A 27,407-nucleotide genomic window follows, 5' to 3' on the forward strand; every position below is an offset into this window, starting at 1 on the left:
TCTATTTTTATTCCTTGCTTGCTCCCCCACACATGCATGCACTCACACCTCACACTCGACACGGAGTTTCTGCAAAAGAAATTCGGCACACAGGTCTAAAATTGACTCAACTACTTGCCAGACAAGTAGCGGCAGGGCACAACGGCTTTTTCCCCCGCTGCTGGAGGGACCTTACCCACCACAAGAGACAATTTGGCCTCCAGGAAACCCAGCATAAGAGACAATGCAAAGCAAATGCCACTACTGGCACACGACTCAGTGGCCGTTGGACAAGAACTCGGTGGGGTGCAGAGGAGGAAGAAAGTGGCTGATAAGGCACTTTCAGTTGCCGCCAATTCCAGACACTTACCACTTTCCTGAAACTCCCTTCCCTTCCCTTCCCCTCCCTTCCCCTCCCTGTCGTTCTGATTTGAAGAGGGATTTGTTTGCTGGTTGTGGGAACCTTGAACCTAAGCATACACAAGGGGTGTACGGAATGCCCAGCACTAAAGATTAGTTCTCCTAGATGGAACATTGATGGATGAAGCTTTAACTTGCTTTCTACAGGAGGGCTAGTCCTTATCCCTAATGTAAACAGAGGGGCTCATACTCATGCTGTGACTTAATATATAGGCTTGAGATTTCTATAGGCTGGGGAACACTTTTAACACAAGCAGTCTGGACAAAATCAAACATACCATATGCACTGTGCAACAGCCCTTCCCCGATTGCTCCAAGGACAAGCTGACCTAGAAAGTTCATTACTTTTCACTGTTGCATAGAAGGGCCTATTTAACCAAGAAAATGAACTTTTGGTGCTTCCTCTCTATTTCTAGCTCTTATCTAAGACACTGAGGAGCTCTCTAAGCAAAACTTGCACAGACCTGGAGCCTCTGGCTGAGCAAGGAGAGGCTACTCTTATTATTACAGATGCAGTGAACAGATGAACCTAGTCCCTCTGTCGGCCCTGTGGAGTGCTGGGCAGTTGCACAGTCACTTTCAAAACAGAGGTGATGAAGCCGCTCCCAAGCAGGGATGCTCCAGTGCTTGCTGGTTAGTTGCCCTTTTTTCTTCATGTTTGGAAGCACTGGTAGACTCCCCACCAAATGCTGTGAGAAGAGAAGAAGGCATGGCTTCAGAGAGGATCAGCATTTGACTCCTAGTCAGTGTAGGAGTTGTGTGTAAGTTTGACCTGGGATTGCTCTAGCACAATGTCAGCGTGGACACTTTGCCTCTGCTCTGAGCTATTTGCAAGAATTGCCCTCTTGTAGAAGTAAAACCACAATCCAAGTCAACACCACTCACTCCTGCATGTGGATTCATTTACTGCAGGATGCTAAACCTCTTTCAGATTGTGGGCCAAATTCCATGCTGCAGAAATGTTGGGGGACCACATTCCCTTGGTGAGTGGGGCCGCAGGAAAATGGTGTGTAGCCAACAATGCCAAAATTTTTAGCATATTTTAGCGTAAAGTGCTTGCTGCCAGACACTAAACCATAAGAGAAGCATTTCCAACTTTACAACGTGGCAAGGTGTACAAAAGCATCCCCAGAGAGGGTGTGCTTAGAGGTGGCAGCAAAGCATTAAAGAAGCTGGACCATGCAGCCTGGTCTGTGCCCCCTAAGCTGGCCTGCTGCCTTCCCATTACCAGTGCTGAAGAACGAAACAGCTTTTGTTTATAGAAAGGGAAGGGGCGCCATCTTGTCCTTTGCCTCAGATGGCAGAGGGATGAGTATTTCATGGTGAAGCTGCCAGTTATGGACTCCAATCCTGATTCACTCGACAGAGCAGACTTGGTTCTACAGCTGGAGTGCATGCTTTGCTATGCTGAGAGCAGTTTACCTGGAACACCGCTGTCCTCCACGTGGACTTGCAACCCAACCAGTTTTCAAACAGTTTTAACAGCTTCTGCCTTCCGGCATTTTGTGCTCTGTCTGGTTATTTTAAAGAGCTCTTTCACATGCTTAATCGGTAAGATATTTAAATGTGAGTACATTTAAATCACATATACAAATAAGCAATGACCTTTTGGTAGGCAAGGAAAATGAGCAGTTCCAGGTACAAACAAAAGGCACCCCTGTTCCACGGAATACATTTTTCCCCTCTGGCAAATACTGGAGGATGTTGAGAAATTATCCAAAAAGTCAATACATAAACACAGTAGAATTTGGTTAAAATTAACTCTTATTTGAACAGATCTAGCAAAGTTGATATCTATCCAATTTGGCTGGTTTTGTGCAATACATGATATGAAATTATGACTAAAAGCCACCAATTCCATAAGCACATTTTTTTTAATGGTCATCAACTGAACAAAGCATTCCAATCAAGAAGAACATCCAAATGAAATTGTGATTAACCAAGTTATGTCAAACCAAAAACCCACCAAAGAACTCAAAAGGGCAAGGGGAAAATCCTCAAAATAGCTGAATGTGACCCCCCAAGAGAACAGTCAAAACACTCACAGTTGTTAAACTATACCTCATCTTATTTGCATGACCACTGAAATTAAAGTTGAGAGGTGTGTGTGTGTGTGTGTGAGAGAGAGAGAGAGAGAGAGAGACAGACAGACAGACAGACAGACACAGACAGAGTCATGGGACTGAAATCTGTTGAAGTGGGTTGAAGCCACTTTTGTAACTAGAAAATCCACATTTGTCTCTGTTCTCATTGTTGACTAGATGCTACAAGATTCCTAAGGCAGCAACTTAATCCCAAATTGTGTGTATTGGAGAGTGGGATGCTTCCAGCTGCTTCCTTGCATTGGAATGAGCTAAATATAAATTCCCTCCCTTAGTTTCACTACACAAAGCAGCAATGGCTTTAACATCACCAAACGGAAGTACTACCATTGTTTTATGGGGAGTAGGTGTTCCAAGACACATGAGGACTCACTCAGAAGCCTCACTTGCTGCCAAAGCAACACTGATTGAAATATCTGAGAACTTTGGAATTTAGAACCATACTTTCTGCTAAAGCACATTCCCCCATCCCCCTCCTTACTAGGGGTGCCTCCCCTGATGGATAGCAGATTCCTCTTAACATGTAGTAAACTACGGTGCTACCCCAGCCTGGTGCTTCCAGAAGTACTGGATTGCAACTCCCATCAATAGCCATGACAGCTGGGTGTGACGGGGCTTCTAATCCAACACATCTGGAGTGCTGTTCTGGATGGGTCTCCTGATGGCCAGTGCAGCATAAGCCTCATCTTGGAATGGAATTGATGAAACCTACATCTAATTTATGGTACTACACAAAATAAGTACTTTGTGCTATTTTATTGTATTGTTTTATATACTGTTATAAACTGTCCAGAGAACATTGGCTATGGGATGGTATAGAAATAAAACTGATGATGATGAGGATGAGAATGATGATGATACAATCACTAGTCCATGTGGACTAACAAGATCCACAGGGTTTGCACAGCAACTGCAGCACAAAACCAGCAATGATCTCAACTTTCAACCCTGCTTCTATCAGAAGGGCTTGCCCTTGCACTGTTTTGGCCCCAAAGCTATCAAAAAATATCATCTTAAAAATCAGGGCGGTTGGTATTGCCTAGATATTAAATCTATTCATGCTACATGTTTGATTTTTCATCCTGACAGCACATACAAATATCACTATTGGCTTTTGTCTGAATCCTCAGTAAATGTCAAAATCCCACCATCATTAATATAAAATATTCAGACTGAATATAAATAGATGTAAAGCATGATAGATAATGTTTTCTCTGATCACTCTTCTAGTTTTGCATTGAGGAATGATAACCCGACAAACTTCTGGGCATTCTCATACCTGATCCACAGAAAATCTCCAGGTGGTTACACTTTTTCTCTCTGCTTCTCCATGATCCATTGTAGGATTAGTGCCACTAAGGGCACAAGTTTAGACAGAAACAGGGTCTACAACATCCAGTATGTCCCAACCATCTATGCTGGGACTTAATATCTACCTTGTGTGGCAAACCAAAGAAAACACAGCAAAGCGGCCAGTATTTTCAGGGGCAAATCACCCACATGAAGGGGCTGCAAAAGTTCTGCAGTTTGTGTCAGGGGTGGGTACAATGAACACTGAAGCAGAGACGACTTAGACAGAGATAAGCTTAAGAGACATTCCAGGTCTTCCTTCCCATAATCTCGAGCATTTCCGTGGGCTCCTTCCCTCTGAACAAGTCATTGCACTTCCATGCGCTAGCTCCACTAGGTGTCTGGGGAACATTTCAAGAACGGTACTGTTCTCCGAAAACAAGGGAAACCTTTGAGAGCATTCAGAAAGACCCGCGCTCTTATGAGCCAGCCAAACTGAGCTCTCCCTTCCCCCTCTGCCTCGCTAGACATTATCCCTTTCAAGGGACAATAGCCCCAGGACCCGCGGCCTCCTCCGCCTCCCCCAGGAATCCGAGGCTCAGCCCCGTTTTCTTCTCTTCTCCTCCGGGGCTTCTGTGCTCACCCCAGCCCAGCCAACTGGCCCATTGTTCGCAAGCCGTCCAGCCGAGAAAGTGATTGATCATCAGGGAGAAAGGCCAGAGCCCTGACGGGTCGTTTAACAATTTCAATTAAAGTCTCCTGCATTCAAACGCTGACAGAGGCGAAATAGAAGGTGTGTGGTTTGGTTTTTTTTTTTGACGGGAGAATCCGCGCTGCTGCTGCTGCTGCTGCTGCTACTGCTGCTGCGGGTGACAGCTCCTATGGCAACTCGGCAGGGTCAAAAGGGCTTTCCCGGTGGTGAAGGCGCAAGGTTTTGAAAACCAAGCCCCCATTCCCTCTGGCTGAGTTATCAAAAGTAAGGAAAGGCTTCCCACTTCCCTGCCCCTTGGCTCGGCTGCAGGATTAAATAAACTGCCCGCTTCTGCCTCCCCAGAGTTGCCATAGGACCACGCAATAATAGGTGCTGTGACCCATTTGCAGAGCTACATTTTCCAAGGCATGCGCTGCCAGAGAATATGCCCGCTGAATATTAAACTACGTGTCCCCGAAGTTCCCATTGCTGGGACTGGCGTCTGATTCTTGGTTACGTGCAGTAACTTTTTTTAGACACATGCGATCCCCAAGGGCTAATCAGAGAGACGCAGCTCTGAATCCACTGAGACAGCAGGACTCTTAGAGGGATTTTAAAAAACTCAGCATCTCAGCCTGTCATATGGAAAGAGGCACTTTAATGAGTGGCAAAATGCAGCAAACATTCTGTTCCCTACATGGCATTTTGGAGAGGAGTGAGAATCGAAGGAGATTAGCAACAGAAGCCTTTTCTAAGGGAGGGGGCTGAACTCCCCCCACCAGTGGGGCAGCAGCACTGTCCTATCAGAATGAGAGTGCTGCAGCTAAATGGGGGAAGACAACTTGTGGATTTCTCTGTGCTTTGGCCTACAACTTCCATCATCCTCGCCACTGGCAATGCTGGCTAGGGCTGAAAGGAGCTGTGACACTACAGCTGCTTGGATCTACAAATCACCTTTGCAGTAAAGAAACACATCTGTCATTCAAACATCTGGTAAGCACCAGGTTAGTAATAGTTGAGGGAAACTACAGGCACTCAATAAAGGGCCACTTGGTGAGCATTATTATTGTTATTATTTTATTTATTTTTAGATTTATTTATTTATTAGATTTCAATACCACCTTTTTATTTAAAGAACTCAAAGCAGCTTTCATCCTTCTCCTCCTGCTCTCAATCTTATTCCCACAACAACAACCCTGAAAGGTAGGCTGGCTTGAGAATCTGTGACTGACCCAAAGACTCCATGGCTGCATGGGGACTCAAACCCAGAGTGCCTGAGTCCCACTCCGGTGCTCTTAACCACTGTACCACACTGACTCTATATATTGCATTTTATAGCCTACCCTTTTCTTTCTTGGGGGAACCCAGGGTGGTTTACACAGTCCTCTTCCACTAGGCTTGGGTCCTAAAGGTTAACCCAAACTTATTTCAGCTTTTCCAGGAATGCCAGGCCACTATCCCAACTTGCTTCCTTTTACTTTGGAAGCAAAGCATTTCCTTCTTTCTAAAATACCTTATTCATGAGGATTTAACATTCTCTGCTATTCTTTTTGTCCTACAAGTGCTACTGCAATGGCTCACAATCACTTTACCCTCAGCACCCTGCAGCCAGCAGTGGCCACTATCCAAAGGGTGCCATGCAAGGCAAGCCCTGGAGCAATCCATTCCCCTCCCATATGCCCAGCATGGGGCAGGCAGGGGCCTAGATGCTTCCTGAAGTTTCACGTACACTTTGACCTTCAGGAGCTTTGGCAGACTCTCATCCTGCTCCTCCCCACCAGCCAATCTCTATCCTGGCAGATTATTTTAAAATCTCACCCAAATCCTTCGTATCTGCCACAAAACCATTCAGCAGAGCCTTAGCTGTCTGTCCCCTTTGATCCCATGGCCCCCACGGGCACACCCAGACACGAATTGGCGCCTTGTGCCAGGAGCAAAGAGAAGCCATCCCTGGATGTAGCTCTGAGGCAGCAGAAGCATCTGCTCCTTAAGCCCAGTGCTAGGCCAATTCCCCGCATCCTTTTCCCAATCAGAGGAAGCTTTGGAGAGTTTAACCCTGGCGCTTTATCTCCTCCTTGCTTTCTTAATCTTCAGTCTAGCTGTGGTTTACTATTAATGAGCACATGACCCTGAGCCGCTCTTACTCTTCCCAAATCATCTCTTTGGATTAAACCTGCCCCCAATGGCAAGAAGGGTTCGCTTTAACAGGGGTGCACCAGTGAAACCAGCCCTCCACTGCAGCACAAGTCTAACCGCGAGCGAATAGACAGCAGGCCTGCAAATATTCCTCGGCCACATCGAGGAAGAAGACTGGCAATAACGCGTGGCAACCAGCCAGAGTTCATAAAGGAAAGCACTGCAACAGCCAGGCAGAGCTCCAACCAAGGGCTACGGCACAGGAAGGCAAAGCAGCCAGCCATTGACATCACCCTAGAAGAGGAAAGGCATCACCAACCAAGTGAGGGTAGACATGATTTTGCTCTCCCTTCTAGTTCTTTATCTTTAAAGAGGACTGGACAGCCTGCTGATTTTGACCACATCTGTGTCAGGGTGAGCTCATGATTTCCCATCCATGTACTGGAACCAATGAAAGCCTGCTTCTTGTCGAATATTAATGCCCCCAAATGCAAATCTTGGAAGCTCCCAAAATCAGTAGGAATCGAAGATATATTTATTCTTCCAGAAAAGGATACCCTGCATCAATTTCTGCTTCTTTTTTCCAAAAGTCTCCCTCATAATCTATGTGCTCACAGTCATCAGCTGCTTTACTTTAGAATTTCATAAAATCTGTATCAATGCAGAGGTAGAATGAACAAAACCCATCTCTTCCTCTTGCAGATTAGCTACAATGATGAACACGGGAGATCTCTGCTCACAGAATACAGCTGTTCAAATAATCCGCACACATCAATAATTCCAGCACTGCCAGAATCCACATTCTCAGCAGCTGCACATCCCAGATGTTCCACACAAATGCACTGTGTCTGCACTGTATTTATGCCTAGCTGCCCTGCAGACCCACAGAAGTGTCCCACTCCTGCAGTTGCAACCTTTCCAGACCTAGGACTGGGTTAAAGCCTCACATTCATGGGGCCCACCCAGAAGAAGCTCTGCTTCTTCAGCCTGATGCACTCCAGATACATTGGACCAAAAACTCTCAGAATTCCTGACCATTGGGCCATGCTGGCCGGAAGTCATAGGACATGCAAGTCCCTAACATCTGGGGGGCACCAGGCCACAGTTATTGTCCTGGGAGCAAAATTCCATGATCCCGGTTGCTGCATTCACCAAAGCTGTTTGTCAGAAGTCACAAGACTCTTACAACCTCACCAGTGGGTGTTGACAAATCGCAAAAAATCAGTGCACTGTGATGCAGGGAAATACTCACTGCTTTTTGATGCCTTGACCTTAGCCACCAGTTTCTGCACACCAGGTACATCCCCATTTTTCACAGCCTGGATCAGCTCCTGCTCTCGCCCCATCATGAATGGCAATTGCTCCTCAGATTTAGGAAGCCATCAGGATGCTCTCTGTGTGTGCGCACAGGTGAAATAACTAGTCACAACAAACTCCAGAGAAATGGTGGAAGGGGACAAAAAGCCCAAACAAAAATATATTCAGAGATCCCACAGTACGTTTTTAAAAAAGCCTCTGCCAATGATGATAAATGCCACTGGGAGTCACACTCCTTTAAAAAGGAACGACCAGCAAAGGAGGCCTGGTTAAAGAACAGGCAGTCAATTAAGAGGATGCTAATTCAGTACTTAGGGACTGAATCCAGGCTGTTGGGAGAAGTCAGGAAGGAGAAATTAACATTCTGTGAAAATGTCCAGGCATCAGAGGGGTTATATCTTGCTTCCCGTGCCAAGGCAAGGTGTCCCAACAAACCTCCAGTTCTTCTTAGGGAGATACCTGGCCCAACTAAGATGGGAGGTATTTGTTGGGTCTTCAGGTTTGCAAATCCAGGTTCATTGCAGTCAAGACTTCAGGTATCTGTGAACAGAAAGGGCAGAATCAGATTTCAAAAAGGCTACTAACTCATTAGAATACTGTGCTAAAACAAACCCTGGATTCCAGCAATGAATTAGGCAGACTTGCTTGTCTGCACTTGAAACATAAGAAGTAGTCAGAGGAGGACTGGCCTGCACGAAGAAGACTGAGCTCTAGTGCACTGCAGAAGAAGAGGGGCTACAAGCAGAAAGCAGCAACGGCAGCAGTAGAGCTAAGAAAAGTAACCCTCAAAACACTGTAAGCACCAGTTAGTTTTCCTGTGCTTTCAAAGCTAAAAGCACCACAGACATGTTCAGGACTTTTCCTTCCCCCTACAGCCTGGAGGTGTAGAAACTAGAAACCCTAACACTAATCAAGCCAAGAGTCTCCTAGATCTGCAAAAGGGATCTGATTTAGAAACATAGAAACATAGAAACAGAGCGAGTCAGAAGGGGTCTCCCAGGCCATCTAGTCTGACCTCCGGCACCAGCTGGCTCCACTCACGACATGCCCACCATGTGGACGTCCAGCCTATCCTCGAACACCCGGATAGAACACCCGGATAGACATTTATATATCTATGATCAACTGTCTGTTAATCATCATCATTCCCAGCTCCAGCAGCAACCGAGTGACCACTTTTGCTAAAAATCTATTGCAAGGGTGGGCAATTTACTTGCAGGGGTGGTTGCGGGGCTACAGCATCTGCCTGAACCCTCTGTGGGCTGCTCCCCAAAGAAAATCTGGTGGCTGCAGCAGCAGTAAGCCCTGCACATGCAGCCAAAAACCTTCTCCTGGGAGCTGCATGCAGTCCTTGTGCAATGTGATGCCTTCCCTAGGTTTAATGCAAAGAAAGAAATCAGACTGTCCTACATGGTAAGAAAAGAGAGGCAAAGAAAGAGATGAAGACAGGTGTGTGGGAAAGCCACATAACCAGCATATGGACCGCACAGGCATTTGTAAACAGGAGATAAAGAAACTCAGCCCTTACCTCTGCTCTGTAACCTCAGGAATTGAATATGATAGTGAAATGGATGAACTATGCAGTTGAGCTTTTAATACCAAAACAAACACCAAGACTCCATGTCAAGCTGGAAGAGCTCCCTGGCAAAGCAGACTTCACTGAAGGACAGAGCAAAAGAACTGGGAGGGAGTGATTCTCTCTGCCCCACTAACTACAACATTTCATTGGCCCTCAGGTGCTGCTGTAGTGCACCCCAAGTAACATGCAGTAACGTTCCCCTGTCCCATAAAGATCACTTCTGAGACATGGAATCCGGGCAGTTCCTTATCCTGAAACTTTGGATATAGGAGAAATTCGGTTCTGTTTCATTTTGACCAGAAGTTATCCAGTTCACACTTCTCAGACTGGAAAGTGGGTTTGAATATGCCTATTGCTGACCTTTCATTGTGACCCCCATCCCCCAAAAATGCATTTGTGTATGGGGAAATGCATGCTTTTGAAAAATGTGCTTGAATGTGCAAAATTGATGTGAACATATGGGAATATATACACATTTATTTCTTTTATTTTTTTATTTTTCAATTTATATCCTGCCTTTTTCCTACAAAGGGCTCAAGGCAGCTTACATCATTCTCCTCCTCCATCTTATCCCCACAACAACAACCCTGTGAGGTAGGTTGGGCTGAGAGTCTGTGACTGGCCCAAAGTCCCCCAGTTGGCTCCATGGCTGAGCGGGGACTAGAACCCAGATCGTCTGAGTCCCCGTCCCAGGCTCTTAACCACTACACCACACTGGCTGTCATGTGAAAATATACATATTTTTTTCTGTGAAAAGATCAAAGCTTGAATATGATGGGGACATGAGTTGGAACAAGCCTTGAAGGAGAATTTGGAGAATTTTGACAAGCTCAAGATTTGCTGGTTCATATATCTGTACCTGAACAAGGAACTGTCAACCTCTTGAAAAGTCTCCCCACCCCAGGTCCTTCCAGATGTTTTCAACTGCAGTTCCTATTATCCCTGACAACTGACCACACTTGTTGATAGGAATTATAGTACAATGGTGAAAAGCTGGGAATTATAGTCCAAATTATCTGGAGGGATCCAGGTGGAGGAAGGTTGCTTTAGAGTGTGAAATGTAAAATGTAGAGAGGCTACAAAAGTTTCCTATCCAAGAGCTCCTACAATAAACATCAAACATAAAATCATCAAACTCTTTGCACTGGATACATTTCTAACATATTGATTAAAGACCAAAATCACATCGCCAGTAGAAGCTGGAAGGAGGTTACTTTAATGGAGGTGGATGCTCTTCTGCGGAATGAAAGATTTGGGGTGGCAGATGATCCAGCACTCTTGCTCTCGTTAATCTCTTTCAGCACATAAATTACTCTGGTTGTTATGATATTGCTCCATATTTCTCGCACTTGGGAAAATTACGCAACCTCATCTTGCCGCTTACTTTATTTCTATCTTTAGTAGGTTTTACTTAATAACCCTCCTGGCATACACTCCCTTCCTTAAAGCTAGGGAGGACTTCAACTGAGGCTTGGAGATTCTGAGATAAAACAGGCTACTATATTTGATTTGTTTTTACCTTTATCATACAAACAGAGATGGAGGTCAGTTAACAATACTTATCTAGCCACTTTCCTAATCGTTCTTAGAACCTTCTCCACCCCCTTGTAACCAAACAGTAGACAGTTGCTTTGTGGAATTCACCCATATTCCAATTAATTTTCCAGCATTAGGAAAGCTCATAGCTAGTAACTGCTACCAGTAACTATCCCAGAATAGAACTATATATCTGAGCTTGAAGAAGATCGGCAGAACCCTACTGAATAGCACAGAACGTAATGGGACTTCCACACTCACCCACTCAGATCTACCGTCCAATTGCATGCACTAATCACAAAACACCTTATCCTTCTAGCTTAGAGCTACTCACCACTTCTTGGGTCTTAGTACCAAGCAGGGCAACTAAAGGAGAAGCAAAGGACCCTTTGTTGCTACAGGTATATCTGCTCCAGAAATGCTGCATCTTAAGGGCCCAATTTTGGACCCTGAGGTAGAGCACACTTCCGTAGCAATGTTTATATTGCAGTTGCCAAAAAGGGGGAGTGATTTGTATATTTACATATGCCAATTTATATCCAAACGTAATATGCTTGGTAATTTTAAAAAGACGCACAGTGCACCTCCCCACAGCATGGAAGCCTGTGTCCAGTTGGCCTGTATGTCCGCCTCTTCACTCCGTTCCTCAAGTACCAACAGTTGGCAGGCAAAAGTTTTTTCTAATGCTTTATTTTAGAACTGGAGCTGGACAGCAGAGCCCTTCTAATAGGCAGCCTGTGGTTGTCCCTCAGATAGAAGGTAGGCCTCCAAAAGAGGACAAGCACCCACCCACCCCCCGCCAACATCCAGCATTTTTTCTAAGCCAAAGGGACTATGTGGTGGAGATTCAGCATGGAAGCAGGAAGCAGGCTTCCTCTCTCCATGCTCTGCCATCTAGCTGTTCTCCCACCACTTCCCTATTCGCCATCTTGCCCTCTGCTCCCCAGCTGCACAATCCTGGCGCACCTCAAGGGCAGGTATGAAACTCCATCTCAGCAGTTCTACATCGAACTGCGGCACAACACAGCCAGTGACTGAAGACACACTCATACCAAAATCTGTGGGTTTCAAAAAACAGGTGCCAGGAAGCAAGGGGGCACCTTGGTGACACTGAACATACTAAACTCCTCTTTTGAATCCAGTTTTCAGCACTAATAAAAACCTATTTCTCAGCAATCCCAACTGCTGGTAAGAAAAGAGTTACTTCTAAAAAAACCTTCTAAAAAACGGTGAGGAGCCGGATACTTGGATAGGTACCAAGGAAAGTGTCTGGGGACACATCAGTGCCTTCAGTTGCCTATCATCTACCCTCTGGTTTAGTCTGCTTCCTTGTCTTGCTAATTAAGAATCCTGCAAGGACTAACTCCCCTGCCCCCTTCTGCATGAAGTTGGAGAAGCTTTATCATCTCTTCTCCCGTTTGCGTAAAGTAGGCTTTTGTTTGCAGAAAGAGTGAGGGGTCTACAGGCATCACTGCACATGAGTTGAATCATAAGGTGGGCTGTGTGTGCGACGGCCCTCCCTAAACAACTCCCCTGCTGTGTCCTTGCTTCTCCCCTGCTCCCTCTAGACAGCTTATGCATTTATCAAATAAGGTTTCCAGGCATGGCAAATCTTATTCATGTTACAAAGCCCAAGAACTGCACACTACACCAAAAAACATACCGCTATGAGGGAGAAGGGAATTACATAACAAACCGCTTGCCTGGTCTGAACTCCACTACTATCCTAACTGAATAGTTAAGTCCCTCCCCCACCCCCCCGCGCGCTTCTTCTTCTAACAATCACGTATGTTCCTCAGGGAAAAGTTATCAATGCAGCCTCTTGTTCTAGGTGAAAAAAGTTCCTTAATCCAAAAGGTAGGAGCACATGAATTCTGCAATCAAGGAAGTCTCAGACTCTGCAAGCAGCCTCCAAGCAGGTATGTACCTTCTTACATGATTATGCCTGAAGTGTTGAGCTCAGTGCAGAGGGCCTGTGTCACTGAAATGCACCAGGCAGTGAAGATGTTGGAGGTACACTTCGGAAGACCCGGGACACTGGTTGCTGGCATTCTATGGCCTTGTTCACACATGTATATTCATTACTTGACAATACAGCAGGTTCCCCATAGCCATGCAGGATAGGTACCAAGCCCCGAAGCAGATGCCTGAAACCGTGGAAAATAGCAAAACTATATTCACAGGGGTTAGGAGTGCAGGATCCACACAAAAGTGGAAAAACCACAAATACCTCTAGAGTCTTGGTGCCCACTGTGAGCCAACAGATGTGAGCGAGGTTGGCTAGTGCTGAGACAAAGAGTATGGTGATTCCAAACAGAGTGCATAGTTCCCTAGAGATAGTCACTTCCCCTTCCCCCCCCCTGCTCCCGAGAGATATTCATGGTTTGTCCACTTTCTTGGGGGCCCTGCACCCCTGACCCACACAAATGTAGAGGGCTGACAGTCAACCTCAAATGAGCGAAACGGCAGAGACAGCAGATATGGGCATCTACAGGTCAGTCTACATGTGTAAAACACAGAATATCACAAACAGGTTTTAATATCACTGCAGGTGCAATACGTTTAAGTGAAAGTGGTTCAGGCACTCTGCTAAGAATCACTAAGGGTCAAACTGGGCATCACATGGGAGAAATATAGAGCCATCTCTCAGTGGTTTCCACCTTCTTGTTTCCTATTAAAAGCAGTTGCCACAGTGGTAACACAGGGGTTGCGGAGGCCCAGCCTGCGCAACAGCAGTAGAGAAAGACCTGTTTTAAAGGAAAGTTGCTGCAGAATTCTGGTGGCGTGGAGGCAGGAGGAACACAAAAAGGGTATTTTAAAGCAAGATATCTCCTTTTCGCTTATGCCACAGAAATTCTAAGGGAAACCAGCCTTTTAAAGGGGGATCATATTCTGCTGCTGCCAAGCCACTGAATTTCAGGGGTGCCACATGATTAGTGGGTCAAGAAGAGCACTCCCTGCTGGTTTAAGAGAGCCAATGCGGCCCCATAACATCGTCGGAGAAAGGCTGCTTAGTGTTCTGCCTTCAGGCCTTTTTCTTACTAAAAATTGCTTCTCCCCACACCTTTTCTGTCTAGTAGGAAAAACAGCCCAGGAAATGATGAGTCATCAAGTTATACGACAGTAAGTCAACTGGAGGTAGACAAATTCCTGGAGGACAGGTCTATCAATAGCTATTACTTTCTCTACCTAAATGGAGCCTCCAATTCCAGAGGCAATAAATCTTTCAATGCTAGCTGGTAGTGGCAAACAGCTAGAGAGGGTTGTTACTGCCATGCCCTACTTGTAGATTTCCTGGAAGCCTGTGGTCACCACGGCTGGAACCAAGCACACTTTTGGTCCGATCCAACCGTGTTCTCCAGCAAGGTGTATTTGTGAGTGAGCTAACCCTACGGTCATTATCTGGATTATACAGGAATCCTGTGAGAACACCTACAGTCTGTGAAAACAGGTGGTGATGGTGAGGAATCTGATAATTCACTGAATGGCACCCACCCACCACCCACCTGGCAGACTCAGGCATGGGCTTTCAGAATTAACTGGACTTGAGCTACTGGAGTGGCATTTCAGGCAGATTAAGGAGGCAGCTAGCGGCATATGGTCATTCCCAGGCTGCTTCAGGCAATGGAGCAGCAGCAACAGAGAGAGAGTCACCAAGAAACTGGGGAAGTAGAAATCTCACAAGACTTGCTAAGCTAATCCTTTGGCAAGGTGCTGGCGTGGTTAATAAGAAGTGAGCAGGTGCGGATTAAGCCTGTCTGTAAATCATACCCCCTCACTCCGAGGTACATGGGGACTAAATGCAATTCTCCATGCTGAGGTGAAGGCATTCTGGATATGTTCAGAGGCACTCACTTCATTCTTTACAATTCCCGCGGTTTAGTTTTTATTACCTGTTTCACCTGCCTTTTCCCCTCCTGCAAGGAACCAAATGGTGGTTTACATGGTCCTCCTGCTCCTCTCCATCCCATCCTCACAACAGCCCTGTAAAGGAGGTCAGGCTGAGAGCCAGTGACTGTTCCTAAGTCACACAGGGGGCTTCCTGGCCAAGCCAGATTGGAACTCAGGGCTCTCCAGTCCAAGACTCTAACCACTACACCACACTGGTTCCATGGGTAAACATTTGCACACCTTGGGTCAAAATAAGATCTTCTAGGCGCCTTTGATATCATTTTAGTAGCTCCACCCTAATGAAAGCTCATTGCCTCTTTTAGATCCCCACTAGATGTTTCCTAAACCATTCCAACATATAGGACCTGAGCATTTGGTATACCCACACTTGAGCCAGGTCAATGAAAACACTGGAAAGGAAATTAAACATTAACATGCATACCACCCTGAAGTCATTTATAATTTCCGGGCTTCTGTATGGTTGAACTACCTCTCAGAAGATTGAAATGCCCCTGCTAAGGCTCTGCTGCAGGCAGGGAGACACTTCAGCTAAAGCAAGCAGGTATTGCTGGAATGTTGGCCTTGCCCCTTTTGCTGTTGCCCCGCCCCCTTCGCCTTTGGCTCCACCCACCCTCAAAATGCAGGCCCTGAGAGCTGTGAACTCCAGCCTTTGGGCTGAAAGAAAGGCAGTTCCCCTGCCTTGGTTGCTGTCTGTTCTTCCTGAGTGGGGGTAATGGGGGGGGGGAGTTCACCAGTAGCCCCCCAACCTCAGGACCCTTGCTCAAAGAGCTTAAGAAGGCTCCAACATTGAAAATGTTAATGAAATACAGAATGGCTTTTCAACATGACAGCTTTCCTATTCCGTCAAGCCTTTGATTAAGGTTTTCAACTCTGTCAGGGTTATTGTACTTTATACACACTTTCCTCACATTTTTTTTATTTATATGGTGTTTACATGTATTGGGGTTGCATGTGTGTATATAAGCCACTTTTGATCTAGTGGGAATGTGGCCTAAATGTTTTCAAGAAATGAAACAGAGAAAGAGCTTCACAACTTTAATGTAAATATTTGGCCTATTTATCTCAGCACTGCTTTGAGAGGAATGTTTGAACTATGAACATGGTAATACCCTTGAAGTTCTTGCTCCAGTTCTCTAGGGAATGTGATAACTTCTCTTATCACAGCTCTCTGCTGAATCCTGATCACTCAAGAGAGCAGAAATGGTGACAATACTAAAGGGCCACAGACATAAGATTTCTAGCACAATGCTTAAAAAAACAGGAACGTGGCCCAGCATTAACATCTCCATAAAGCAGCGAGTTTTTGGAACAAGGGACATCCCTAAGGTATGCTTGACAATCCTTCACTAATATTTTGGCTCAAATTTGCTTGCATCTGCTTTGCAGACTTCCTGAATGGAAAAATACTCAGAACTGGCAGAGAGACAAAGGACAGCAAGCACCTTTTGGTGCCCTTAAGGAGGGATCCCATTGACTTTTTGACCCAGACCTCAAACTCAGAACTGACTGGTCACTGGTAGTGGTTTTCACATACTAAACCTGTCCTGCCTGCTCCTTCGTGAGTTCTTCTCATCCTTTGGGAAGAATCAAAGGAGAGATGAAGAGCCTAGTGAATCTGGGAAAATTAACTGCCAGAAGTCAACAATGCCTAATCCCCATTAGTACCGGTAACTTAGCTCCACTTTCCATTGTTGTAACAAACCCCCATTTCCTTCAAGTTTGGACAACTCCAAGATTCCGCCTCAGCTGTTTACAATCTTTGCTCAGAGGTGATTTTTCTAGCAACATGCACAAGCTGAAGCCTGAAGTGCCAGGGTCAAGGTGATAAAGCATAACTCTTTTCACCCCCTCCCAAGAGCCAGATTCCTCACAGCATCTGAAGGGTAAACTGCAGAACAGCTTACTGGAGATGGGGCATATGCTCTTTCAGATGTTAATCAGCCACAATGGGAAGATTTAAATATTGGGATGGGAATAAAATTAACCTTCTGGCCACTGAGAATTACCAGTGAACTTGACTCAGGGGGCGTCTCAGAAGAGATAATTCAAGAATGAGTGATACAGCCACACAGATTCTCACTGAGATTTAAATTTTGAAGCAGATCCATGCCCCCAGTAGAGCTACGGTTCTGTCAACAGGCCTGGGCCACTTGTCCAATAGCTGATGCATGGAAAGAGTAAAAAGATAGTAAAGTTTCCAAGGACCCACTCTGTCACACAACTTAATTGTCCAGGAGGATGGAAGACTTATCAAGTCATATCAGAGATGAAAAGATCACGGAGTGTTTGCTCTCAAGCAGTCAGAAGACACATACCTGAATGAATGTGGAGATGGATTCATATGACTAAGTGACAGATTCAGATGCAAAGAGGAAGTGATAAACATGCAGAGTGTGGGTGAAGCAAATGAATGAAAAATGTATGTCTGAGTGTGGTCACAGATGCAAGCTGCACCAAACAGGACATCTGGTGCTGGCAAGGAAGTCTGGGTGGAATCATATGGCATTTCATGTGAGATGATATAATGGGGTGGGAGGAATGAAAAAGGACTGCAAGGAGGATCAGCCCTAAATAAAGTTCGTTCGGGATGGTTTTCCGCAGCCTTGGGCATTCCAAATGTTTTGGTTTCCAGCTTCTATCAGTCGCAGTCAACACAGCCAAGGGATATGGGATGGTGAGTTTGGTCCAAGCATTTGGTGGCCACTCAGGAAAGGCTGGTTTAGGAGATGGGGGCCATTTGGACAGAGCAGAGAGCAATGCTTTCTTGCTTCAGAGCAGACAGGATGGACATCCCAGCCTGAAGCATCAAATGTGGAGGGTCCAAGGTCAAAACCCATTTGGTCAGCATTGCACAATATTGTTTGGAGAGATGGTCACGGGTCCTAAAAATCAAATAGTTCCATTTATTTGCAGTGGCTTCTGCCACAGGCTGTCACTGGAAGGCAAGAAGTTGAATCTCACTTGAAAATGCAACACTAAAACAAAGAACATCCACCCTGGACATATTTAATCCTGACTCACATTGCTGGCATATAAATGATGAAGAGAAGCATTAATGGACAATGATTTTACAACAAGCATGAGAACAGAGCCTCTTATTCATTTAAAGAAAATAGACGGGTACATTTAAAAGCCATCATGTGCAGTGGGTTTTATAGCCTTATTTAAAGGATGTGTCAGTGGAATGCTTAGGATGAAGAATATGAACTATTGGCTCAGCATAATGTCAAGAAGTATGATCATACACTAGTCTTGCTAGGATTTTGCAACTTACAGCTACAGATTAGCACAAATGTTCAGGTTTGCTATTTTGGGGCTCCAAGAAAGCAAACAAACCTATTGCACCAAAGGACAACTCTGTTCTTTAAATCCCCCTTATTTTTCTGAGGAATCAGATCGTACTAAATTGGAGCTACTCAGTATCTACTCAGATACTACAATGATCATTGCAACTGGGCTCAGGAAGGAATTAAATCTGCGGCATGGCTCAGACCCACAGTCTGCTATTAGTCAAATGTATGGGATGTTATCAGAGTGCCAGGGTGCCAAACATCCCTTTCCCCAACCATTAGGTAATAACTGCAGCCTGCCCCATACATGTGGGTTAAGGAAGAAGGATTACAGGTTCACAACTGAAATCAAGTAAAAGGAAATTTTCATCTGGCACTGCTTGTCTCAGGTTCCTCAGACTGTCAGTTCTTAGGGACAATACTCAATATCTCCTGCTCTCACCTGCCTGGCCTGTAACAATCCAGCTGCAATAAAGTAAGAATAATCCTCTCTCCAGCCTGTTAGCTTATGTACAAAGGATACTACTCCATTGTAGGGTTTATTTCCAAGGAACTTTGCCATACTCACATTGTAGGCGAAGGTGAGACACATCCAAAGAAGAAGCCCACATATGGAAAGGGTTTGATGGATTTACCTTTCCACTTTTATCCAATTCTAGCCATGGCAGAGGCAGTCCTGAGCTGTGATACCCTCCACCCCCTTGGAATGTGGCCTGGAGCATACCGCGATGGTAAATAACCCTCTCGCTGGAGAAATCTCATCTTTCAATTCAGGACTCTTACCTGCTGAACTCAAATATCTGAAACATTCCTTGCTCAAACTACTTGGGAGGGAAGGATAAGGAATGAGGGGGGAGAGAAGAGTAGAATTATGTAAGAGGAAGGCTAAAGATGCTGAACGGCACTTATTAAAAATACCAGCCCTGTAGGGAAAGGCAGGAGAAACATTCCCTCAGCAGGAAAACAAAGCCCCAGAGCAAAGGTTGAGCAGACGCAACCTTTGAATCACAACAGCAAACATTTCAGCTGTATCATTTTTCATGCAAGGGACGCACATCAGAAAGAGAAAAGGGGGTGGGAGGAGAAGGCGGCGCACACTTTTAAGACCCCTGGAGGCTGGCAACATTTCTCCCTCCCTCTAATGAGAAAGCGAGGCTGGTGTTCGTTTTATAGCGCCCAGAGACCGCAGCGAGAGCGAGTCTGAAGGAAACCACTGGGGGTACAAAGGATGCGAGGAGAAGGGGGAACAGTCATCGATCCTTCGGGAGAGGCGCGACGTAAAAAGCCAAACCCGGAACGAGTTAATGAAAAGGAGACTTCATAGACCAAGCGGAACAATTATGCAGAGCGTTTCGCCCGAGCGTTATCATACAGCCCCCCAAGCGCGACGACAAATTTCTTAAAAGTTCTTTAGAAACAAGCACGCAACACGCACCCAAGCAGCGATCCAACCAAGCCCTTGAATATCCAACTCCAAAGGCGGAGCGGAACAGAGAGTTGAGTTCTGGTAAAAGTACTAAAGTCCCAGAGTTTGCAATCTCCAACACAGATACGGAGAAGTTACCAAATAAGGAGAATTAAGGGGCAGCGGGGGTGGGGAAGGGAGAGAAATAAACCTTCGTAGGCAGCGAGGAAGATTTCGAGCTGATTTCTTCCCTCTCCGTCCCCTCACACGCACACCCGCCGCCGCAAATTCTTTCCTTTGCACAACTCACCTCATAAGGGAGATCCAGCATGTCCAGCATACAAACTTGCAAACCCAACCCGAGTCCTGTGGCTGGCTGGCCGGCTGGCTTTCTTCCTCTCCTCCCCTTCCACCCAGCAAAGCTGGCGAAGCAAAAGCCAAGAGCTGCTCTCCACTTCCAAGGCGCGCACACGAATGCTTTTGATCTCTTCACAGTCCCGGGCTCGGAGGACTTGCTGGTGCTGGGGAGGGAGGAGGGAGCGAGGGCAGGAGAGGGGTGTGCGAGTGCGTGTGCGCACGAAGTCTGCGGAACCTGAGAACTCAAGCGGAGGCAAGCTTGCCACCACGGCGTCCCGGCTCCGCTCTTTCCAGAGCTCGCATTCTTCTGTTTCCCAGGGGCACCGTCGACCCCGGTTGAAATTGACTGGTCTAGTCAGTTTCAAAAGGCGCCTGGGAACTCTTCTGTAAAGTAACCGCCGCCACCTCCTTTTCTGTCTCCGCGCTCCCCCTCCTCCCCCTTCCCTCTCCCTCTCCAGGCAGGACCGCTCTTTCTCTCTGCAGGAAATCCCTCCCAGACTCCTGTTCTCCCCTCCTGATTGGAAAAAGCAGACGAGGGGACAACTCGGCGAGCTGGGCAGGGCCAGCGAATTGCCTGGCTGTCACTCATGCGCGGCGGCGCTGACGGATTCATTCAGGGGTTAACCAGAGAGGAGGGTGCGTGTGTTGTGGAGCGTGTTACCGGAGACCTTGGCGCGGTTGGGAACATGTGCGCACAGGTACGAGAGGTGCTGTGTCTGGAGCAGGAGAAGGGAGGCGGCTCTTTCGGCCTGCCCGCCCTCCCCCTGCTCCTCCTCCCCCTCTCCCTTTTAAGTGTGCGCCCGTAGGGTTCATTGCAGTCTCAAGTTGATTTAACAAGAGTTACTTGGCAAGGAGGAGCGGCATGACTGTTGCCAAACTATGTTTAAAAGGAAGGGCACCGGTCTTACAGGTATGTTTTAGGGGTGCCTCGATTCTGCGCCATCCCTCCCAACAGGGTTATCCTTTGCCTGGGGATCGATTGCGGATCGCCCCCCGTTAGAACTCGTCCTTGCCCGTCCAAAGGCCTGGTACGATCAGTGGCGCAGCTAAGGCTAACTTTAGGCCCTGGACTTCAGGCTCTTACGCACCCACGCAGCGCTCCCTTTCGTTAGCCTCGTGTATTATTTCGGACTTGACGCACACAGCTAACGTCCCCTCCGCACCTCCACAACCACAATTGCGGCTCTCACGTATTAGAATGTTTGCCAGCACTGATCTAAACCAATAATACTCTGAGCACGTGCAGTTTTGCATTTCAAGCTCATTAAATCATGAGTACAGGAATAAAATGGAGTTTGATTTTATTACCCTAATGTTTGCTGTTCTCTGGCGTGGCTTTCCTGCACAAGGTGTTTAGCATGCGTTCGTCATTGCCTATTCATTATTGTTTAGCAGTTCTTTAGACAAGGGCATGACCCCCCAGTTTTGCTTCTGTGTCTAATCAGCACTTTCCACAAGGTTTTTTAGAGCATGGAAAGGGTGGCATCTAATTGTTAAAGCAAAAGAAGCCGATTTTTCACTTGTGTATTTCTGCTGTTCTGTCACCAGAGTAGGTAACAGTGGATTAACAGCTTCGTGTAGGAGCTTTTGTGTACAAGATTAGAAAGCAGCTTTTAGTCTGCTGTATTTGGTTTCTGCATGGCAGAATTGAAACACTATACAGGATGAGGAGTGCTTCCTTTCCTAACTTCCTGCTACATAACCTATAGGTGGCACTGTGGGGTAGGAGAGTAGTGCAAATACACATGTGAAAAGCGTGCAATCTTTTGCTTTTATAAACCAATGCCATGTTTTCCTGCTCTAAAAAACAATCTCCAAAAATCGTCCTTAGACACAGACGATTAGGATGGAGTAATGTGTCGTTTAGGAAAGCCCAGAGCTCTGGGTAGTCATCTGTGGGTCCCTCGGGCTGTGGGGCACCGGGCTGAGGCCCCAAAGTCCAGTTCTAACTGCACTGCTGACAAGTCCTCCCTTCTGCATCTCAGTTCTTAATGTTGGGTTTAGTTTGATGCTTGTCTTTGAAGAGTTAATATGATTGTTAATCATCTGATTGTTTTTCTTAGGGTTTCTCTTCCTGCTCATAAGCACCCTGAATTTCTTGGAAATATGTATTTAATATATTCACAATGCACACAGAGAGAACATTTTCAAGTGCACGCTACATATTTCATTGGCACATACCTGCAGGAAATGGTAGCACCTAAATGAAGTCAAACCAGATCACAGTCATTATAGTGGGTCTACTGTAAGTACAACTGACATCGGATACAACCTGTTATGTGGAAGACAGCTGGCTTAACTCCATGAGGGAGAATAAGGTTCTTCAGAGGTTTTGGCAAACACAGCGTCAGCCAGGACCATCACCCACCCACCACCATCACCATATTCTGCATAATACTTATATATGTATTATGTATTAGACTATATTATATTATACCAAGGTATTTACTGGCTGAGGATGCTAGGTCCAGACCAACACATCTGGAAGCTGCCAGGTTGGGGAGAACAGCTTTACTATGTATCTTGTCACAGTCCTGATGAGAGCCAGTGTGGTGTAGTGGCTAAAAGGGAAGGACTGGGACTCGGGAGACCTGGGTTTTAGTCCCTGCTCAGCCATGGAACTCACTGGATGACTACGGGATGTTTGCAGACTCTCGGCCCAACCTGCCTCACAGGGTTGTTGTTGTGAGGAGAAGACTGAGGAGAGAAGGAGAATTTTGTCAGCTTCCTTGAACTTTGGGGAAGAAAAACAGGTGGAATATAAATATAATAAATCAAATAGGTCATCCTTGGATTTCACAATAAAAAAGAGATTAAAAATCACATTTGTCATCCAAAGTTTTCAGGCAAGGTTAGTGTGGAGGAAGAAGAGGTGGATAAATTTCTGTCTGCACACCTTGAGCAGTTGTCCCCTTACAGACAGGTTTTTGCACTGACTTTTAAAATGGCCCTGCTTTTTCGGATGCCTCAGCTCTCCACCCAGTTCATTCCTAGCTCATTCTGCTGCACTTGTAGATCCAGCCTTCAAGTTTAAAGCACTCCTATCCTCAGGAAAGTATTCTGCCTCTGAGGAATGCCTCTTGTAAGTAGTTTTGGTTATCTGTAAAGGAATGACCTCATTTCAGGACCATGCAAGAAATCTGTTTGTTTGCAATGAGTACCAGCAGCGTTCTTAAGTAAATGAATTATTTACTTTGGGGTGCACGGGGTGGGCATATGACCCCGTAAATGGCTTTGCTGATCTCATCAAGTGCATTGCAGAAGGTAGTGCTGCAGCAAGTGGATTAATTATTTGTCCTTATATAGGGCAGCCATTGGTCTGGTCCCCAGAACCACAGTCTGGGGTCCTCTGTGGGTGGCAGTTCTTAGGCAATCTCTCCTAACTATATTTCTTTATTTCAGAAAATATCTCCTATTTTCCATTTCATTTTAAAAATCCCCAGGCAGCTCACAAGCTACGTGCAGGATCGCTGATCAGTGAGCATGTACAATAAACCCCCATATGTCTCTGAAAGAAAGCTGATTGCTATTCAGAAATACAAATAAGACGGAAGATTCTTCCCCCAAATCCTCCTGACGGATTCCAATTTCTCCCCATGTCCCTCTTGGCAACCCTCTGTTCTATCAAAGAGACCCAGCCGCGGCAGCTTAAGGGAAAGAATGAAAGCACCTGGCTTTGACCAGTCGCTCCATTTCTTTTAACCTTCTGCTCACCTTCTTTTTCTCCTAGCCACAATGAAATTGTGTCATTTCTTTTCTGTGCGTGTGTGTGTGTTGGGGGGGGGGGGGTGCTTTCTTCTGTGACCTGCTGTGCAACAGCTTTGGAGCAGCTTTGCCTGTTGCCCTCTGGATGCTGGCTGGGAACTGTGGGAGCAGCAGCCCAGTACATCTGGAGGGCAGCAGGTTGGGGAAGCCTGCATCAGGCCTCTGTCCCAGTTCTGCAGGCTGTCCGTATGTCTAACTGTAACATGTTTTGGTGTGAGGGATCTGGTGTGGCCTCACAGTACAGTTTCTGCGGTTATGAAAGTGCAAGGATTAGAACTAGGCCTGGGTGAGAAATCTGCGGGGGGGGGGATCGGCCAAATTCCCTGGGCTTGGTTCCCTGAACTCTGGTCCACTTTGCAGTATTCCAGAGACCAAATTCCTGGCAATCCCTCCCAGCATTATGGAAGGCTCGGCAGGAATCAAGTCCCACGCTTGTGCAAGCAGCACCGTGTTTCACCCCCAGCACAGTTGTTGCTGGATGCCTAGGTTGTGGAAGAAGGTTGGGCACGGGGGTCTCCAGGAATGGCGCCTGGTGCAGCTGATAACAGCACACCTTCATCGCCTGTGGCTGCTCTTTCGGCAGCTGCACCTGATGGGGAAGGTTGCCAGTTACACAGCCGAGGGTCTGCAAGTGTTTGCAACCTTCTTGGCTCAACTCTCTTTGCAGGAGCAGGCTGAGGACACCCACCGATGCCAGGGGGGCAGATTCTGAAAGGGATTCTGAAACCTTAATGAAAACATGGTTTAACACCCTTTGTATACAGAGGGGAGACATTTGTAAAACATCTATCAGTCCATCAGGGACTTACGCATCGTACAGAATAAAGCACACATTCCACATCTGAAAAAAAGCCAGATTCTGTGAGCAGAAGCCTTACCTATTCCAGACTATGGATTTCTGGCTAAGATTGCAGTCACATAGGCAAAGACCGTGGTGGCTGGTTCTAGACAAACATTGCAGCAACAGATGTGTAAGGAGCCCGAGTAGGCAAATGGCGGCCACCTTCCTAGCCGGTGAAGACTGTGGTTCTAATGTCGCATCCCATTGATAGTGGCAGGGCTTGGGGAGAAGTGATGTGACAGCTGTCCCATCATCCAAGCATTTCTGCCATTGAAAGACTGTAGAATCCTCATGGCTCAGCTGCTTATCATGTGGTATAAACAGTAATGATTGAGTGTCCTTTTCTTCATTAACACAGTAAACCAGGCCCTGCTGCAGACAAATAAATACATAATAGGGAACCATGGTACACAAGTGGTGACTGTTTCTTGTGCTCCACTTGTAGCTCAGTAGGTGGAGCATCTGCTTTGCATGAGGAAGGTCCCCGGTTCAATCCCTGGCATCTCCCAAGAGGAATGGAAAAAACTCCTGCCTGAAACTCTGGAGAGCCGCTGCCAGTCAGTGTCAACAATATTGGGCTGGATAGACCAGTGGGCAGCGTCCTGTGTTCCTGCATAGCCCAAATACTGGGCTTAATCCTGTTGAAGTCAGTGGGCTGACTGCCCAGTTTGGTAAATCCAATTCTAACCAAATTTCCTTGAAGATAAATCCCACCGATTTTGATGTTATTTTCTTTTCATCAAACACAATCATGAAAAATAAACTATTTGTTTTATAGATTCCACTGCCGTGGAAGACCTGTACTCATTGCCATACTGGCTAGGTCTGATGGGAGCTGTTGCCCAGAACATCTGGAAGGCACCAGGTTGTGTCTTCTTTAGACACACAATAATTGGTTAAAGTCATGCCCAGTACAGCCAAGCGTGTTCTAATAGAGGCATGGAAGAAGCTTCCTTCTACAAAACCCAAAGAATTTGTCCTTCCGGCTCTGTATTGTCATGATTGGTGGCATCTCTCCAGGGAATCAGATGGGGCTGAAAATGAGATTTGCTAGGTGGTCTCTCTGACCTACGGATGTCCTCATGCATCACAGGGCAGGAGCTTCCCCAAAGGGCATTGAGCACAATCATGGCCGTGACACTCGTGGCACAAGCACCTTCGATGAATGGCTCACAGAACCAGATTTTATTCTGGCATAACTGTGTCCTGAGAAATGCCAAGAATTTCCACTGACTTCCATCGAGTAGTGAGCAGCCAGAGGGTTATGAAATTAATCTCATTGGGGGTTTATTGAGCAACCTGGAGGATTATCGGAAGGAAAAACGGCTGGGTAAGGGAAGAGTAGGATCACCGTTTCTTAGACACACCCTAACCCTTTCCTGTTCTTAATAAAGATATTATGTGTGTTTGATTATAAATGTCAGCCTTTTATGGCTGTTATTTGAAGAGCTGTATCTCTAAGCAGAGTTGCTTGGGAACATCACAAAGTTAAAGGTCTTGTTATTCATTATCTGACTTTGCCAGAGCTTGTAAAGTGCACTGACATTTATAATGATTCTCTGAATTTTAGTGGCACCCTTTGTCCTTTTAAGGATCTTAATTAAGCTCCGCAGCTCCCCAAGGAGCAGATAAGCCCATTTTGAAGAGGCACAGAAAAACCTAATGCACCAAAATCAAGGCCAGCTGCATCTTAAAATCAGGACATCTCAAATGGGGCACCTTGGTCAGTGGCCTGGTTTGTAAAGGAACGGGGCTCACAACTTTACAATGTAACTTTAGACAGCTGTGACCAGGCCCAGTGCTTACATGCTGGGGGGGGGGGCACCAAGGCCCCAGGGCCCCTCCCCTGATGTCAGCCCTGTGGCCCCCAGAAAGGTTGTCTTCAGTGCTTCAGTTTTATTCATTGCTTTTCTTTTACACTGAACGGTACCTCGGAGCAATGCTACATTGGGACATTATGGGAAATAAAACTGGTGGTTCCTAGACCCCACTGCCCAACACTGATTATTTGTGTTGCAGCTGCTTCCATCATCAGCAAGTAAACCTACCAGACCCCACTGACATGGTGTGGGGGGAATCCTCAAACCTGGAACTGGCATCGATTAAAATCCAGACAACACTTGTACACAGAATGTCATTTCTATTCCATGGTAGCATTGTTATGCCTTTAGCCACACCCTCTTTTCCTGTGGCCCCGCCCCCTTTGTCTTCAGCCCCTCCCACCACTGGACAGCCATCCCCAAGAGCTGTTCCTGTTCCTCAGGCCAAAAAAGGTCCCTTCCGCACATGAGCCATTATTTCACACCAGAATCTTTTACACCACCCTTGAGAAAACACGCTTGAGGAGCAATTCGCTCTGTGTTTCTCCAAGCCAGGCTCTGAAAATGGAAGTTAACTTACCTGGGAGAGAAAGAGGGGCAGATGTTGGGGGGTGAAGCCTTCAGGTCCCTACCCTCTTAGCCCTGTATTAGCATTATGGGGCAGCCTTAATAGCCTCATGATGCAAACTTGTGCCTTTAATGCCGGAGCATTGAGACACACAAACCCCGTGACCATTTGGGACGGTGAGTCATTCTTGCTTGCATTCCAAGCTAACACTGGCCAGTGCAACCCCCCCCCCCCCCCCCCCGGTTCTGTTTCGCTTCGATTGCCACAATGCCGTGTGGACCTCTGCCACAGAGCAGTGCTTTCTGAAGGGCGGCTCGGGACGCTTGTGGGAAATGCGGGGCTGGATCAAGGGATGGCATGCGGGGAGTGAGAGGCGGCAGGGCAAGGCAGGCGGCAGCA

The 27,407-nt window shown here is 46.5% G+C and overlaps 1 protein-coding gene across 3 annotated transcripts in view; it reads right to left on the reverse strand.

Annotated features, from left to right (window-relative positions):
• The window catches only part of CASKIN2 (CASK interacting protein 2), a 108,150-nt gene extending 81,054 nt beyond the window's left edge, over positions 1-27,096 (reverse strand). Inside the window, exons 1-3 of one of the 3 annotated variants that reach the window (XM_044453950.1) lie at positions 27,021-27,096; positions 24,658-24,992; positions 7,871-8,475 (exon numbers count right to left, since the gene is read on the reverse strand). In XM_044453950.1, the coding sequence (XP_044309885.1) occupies positions 7,871-7,967 (97 nt within the window). In that variant the 5' untranslated portion in view covers positions 7,968-8,475; positions 24,658-24,992; positions 27,021-27,096. Of the gene's footprint in view, positions 1-7,870; positions 8,476-19,967; positions 20,447-24,657; positions 25,368-27,020 lie in introns of those variants that run through there. The other 2 variants (XM_044453951.1, XM_044453949.1) reach the window with 2 other exon arrangements.
• Positions 27,097-27,407: the final 311 nt, after the last annotated feature.

Source organism: Varanus komodoensis, unplaced genomic scaffold (assembly GCF_004798865.1).
Source record: "Varanus komodoensis strain SLA01 unplaced genomic scaffold, ASM479886v1 scaffold7_1, whole genome shotgun sequence".
In the NCBI taxonomy this organism is placed as follows: Eukaryota; Metazoa; Chordata; class Lepidosauria; order Squamata; family Varanidae; genus Varanus; species Varanus komodoensis.